At 48.5% G+C, this 2,500-nt stretch overlaps 1 protein-coding gene across 1 annotated transcript in view; it reads left to right on the forward strand.

Moving 5' to 3' along the window:
* Positions 1-2,500, forward strand: part of tep1 (telomerase-associated protein 1) — a 32,685-nt gene that overhangs the window by 9,112 nt on the left and 21,073 nt on the right. Inside the window, exons 16-18 of the mRNA XM_036518840.1 lie at positions 369-443; positions 1,279-1,400; positions 2,485-2,500. The exon at positions 2,485-2,500 is cut by the window's right edge and continues 62 nt beyond it. Of these exons, the coding sequence (XP_036374733.1) occupies positions 369-443; positions 1,279-1,400; positions 2,485-2,500 (213 nt within the window). The remainder of the gene's footprint in view (positions 1-368; positions 444-1,278; positions 1,401-2,484) is intronic.

Below are 2,500 nucleotides of genomic sequence, written 5' to 3' on the forward strand. Positions count from 1 at the left end.
TTATCTCAGTTCTGATGCCTCTAATGATGCCAGCTCTGTACTGATCCCAGCTGTGTACTGATTCCAGCTGTGTACTGATCTCTGTACTGATCTCTGAACTGATTTCTGTACTGATCCCAGCTGTGTACTGATCTCTGTACTGATCTCTGAACTGATTTCTGTACTGATCCCAGCTCTGTACTGATCTCTGAACTGATTTCTGTACTGATCTCAGCTGTGTACTGATCTCTGTACTGATCTCTGAACTGATTTCTGTACTGATCCCAGCTGTGTACTGATCTCTGTACTGATCCCTGTACTGACTTTGGTTTTGAGTTCATCCCTTTTTCTTTATCACATTTGTCTTTTCTATGTTTTCTTTCCCCAAGAATTTTCGCCGCAGTGATGATAACACGGATGGTTTGTCACAGTTCTTCGCTGACCTGAGCTCCCAGACAACCAAGGTACTGTGCAGACCTGGCTGACTGCAGTGATGCAAAATTCCGTTTTACGAATGAAAGGTGCCCTCGCTGTGTTACAGGTGCCCTCACTGCGTTAGGTACTGCCTTCTGTTCTGACACCTCTTCCTCATCTCCTCAATGGGCATCACCAAGGAATCAAGAGAGAGACGCTAGGGAGAGAGGAAAAGAGAGGGAGAGAGAGAGAAAGGGAGAGAAGGTGAGAAAAGGAGAGAGAGGTAGAGAGAGAGAAAGGGAGAGACGCGAGGACACATCTCCAAAGTACTGGTACAGACTCTCTGTGGTCATTAAAGCTCCATGACACCCTTCCTGGTGCCCTGACTACATTCCCAATCAGGCCCTCTCTGTCTGGCCAGCAAGTAGCCTCCTTCTGTAACTGCCTAAAGAAGCCCTCCCTCTCTGGCTCAGTGACTGTGTGCTGAGTGATCAGGTGTGAAATGGCTGCCCTGTGATTGAGGTGACCCCCCCACCCCACTATAAAGTGCTTTGTGAAACTTGTCAGGCTGCAAGATGCTGTAAGAGCATCATCTACTATTGTATTACAATCCAGTCTAAATTCCAGTTCAGTTCCGGCCCCAGTACTTGCAGATTCTTGAAACTGCAGGTAATGACAAATCCCCCTCTTGATGAGTGAATTTGTTTGGAATTCCTAATCCTGGAGCAGAGAGCAAGCTGACCTGTGTGTGATGCGTTTCCTGTGTGTGATGCGCTTCCTGTGTGTGATGCGCTTCCTGTGTGTGATGCGCTTCCTGTGTGTGATGCACTTCCTGTGTGTGATGCGCTTCCTGTGTGTGATGCACTTCCTGTTGTTAACTGTCAGGTGAACACGGTGGTGTGTCTGGGAGATCGAGACTGGAACAGTCTCCCAGATTGGCACATTGATACATACCGCAGGAACACCAACACTGACACCCTGGTGGTCAACGTTCACCTCAACACAAGGTAGGACTCCATGTTTAACCATCTGTATTTTAAATGAGGCTTATCTTTAAATATGCAAAGATGATGCTGTGATCTGATTGGGTAAGTCTGTTTCCCCTCTGAGAGTTTAGTGGAGAACCATCACAGGCAGTTTGAAATCTTTGCAGGCTGGTTAAGGAAGTGCCGCTTGTCACTTAGCAATATCAATAGCAGAATAAACTGTAGTGAAGACTGGTAGAAAGACAAGCCTCAAAGTCTAAAGGAGCTCTCTTCCCCTCTCTCTCTGTTTCCTCTTCACTGTCTCATTTCATCCTATTTCTCCCGCTCTCTCTCTCAAGCACTCTGTCTTGATGCTCTCCCGATGTCTCAACCTCCCTGCCTCCGTTTCTCTTCTGTTCAATTCAGTTCAAGGATTGGGTGTTTTTGGATGTGAATGAGGTTTATAAGTAGCCAGATCTCTCTTTATTTGAGGAAAATAGCTGTGTGGTTTTTCAGAGGCCAGGATGAGCCCAGCTGGTCCTCTCCAGCCGCACGGCGTTCAGTCTCTACAGCCGCACGGCGTTCAGTCTCTACAGCGTCACGGCGTTCAGTCTCTACGGCCTCACGGCATTCAGTCTCTACAGCGTCACAGCGTTCAGTCTCTACAGTGTCACGGCGTTCAGTCTCTACGGCCTCACGGCGTTCAGTCTCTACAGCGTCACGGCGTTCAGTCTCTACAGCGTCACGGCGTTCAGTCTCTACGGCCTCACGGCGTTCAGTCTCTACGGCCTCACGGCGTTCAGTCTCTACAGTCTCACGGCGTTCAGTCTCTACGGCCTCACGGCGTTCAGTCTCTACAGCGTCACGGCGTTCAGTCTCTACGGCCTCACGGCGTTCAGTCTCTACGGCCTCACGGCGTTCAGTCTCTACAGCCTCATTGTAGAGTTCGGTCAGATTCTCTGTTGCAGTTTATTCTCATGTTGGGGCCTTTATTAGCAATTAGTATTTCACTCACCCTTCATTCTTTACATGCACTGATTTTTGTCTGTGTGTGTGTGTGTGTGTGTGTGTGTGTGTGTGTGTCTGTGTCTGTGTGTGTGTGTGTGTGTCTGACTGCTTTTTTCAGGCAACCTGGCATTGTA

This window comes from Megalops cyprinoides, chromosome 24 (genome assembly GCF_013368585.1).
Source record: "Megalops cyprinoides isolate fMegCyp1 chromosome 24, fMegCyp1.pri, whole genome shotgun sequence".
NCBI lineage: Eukaryota > Metazoa > Chordata > Actinopteri > Elopiformes > Megalopidae > Megalops > Megalops cyprinoides.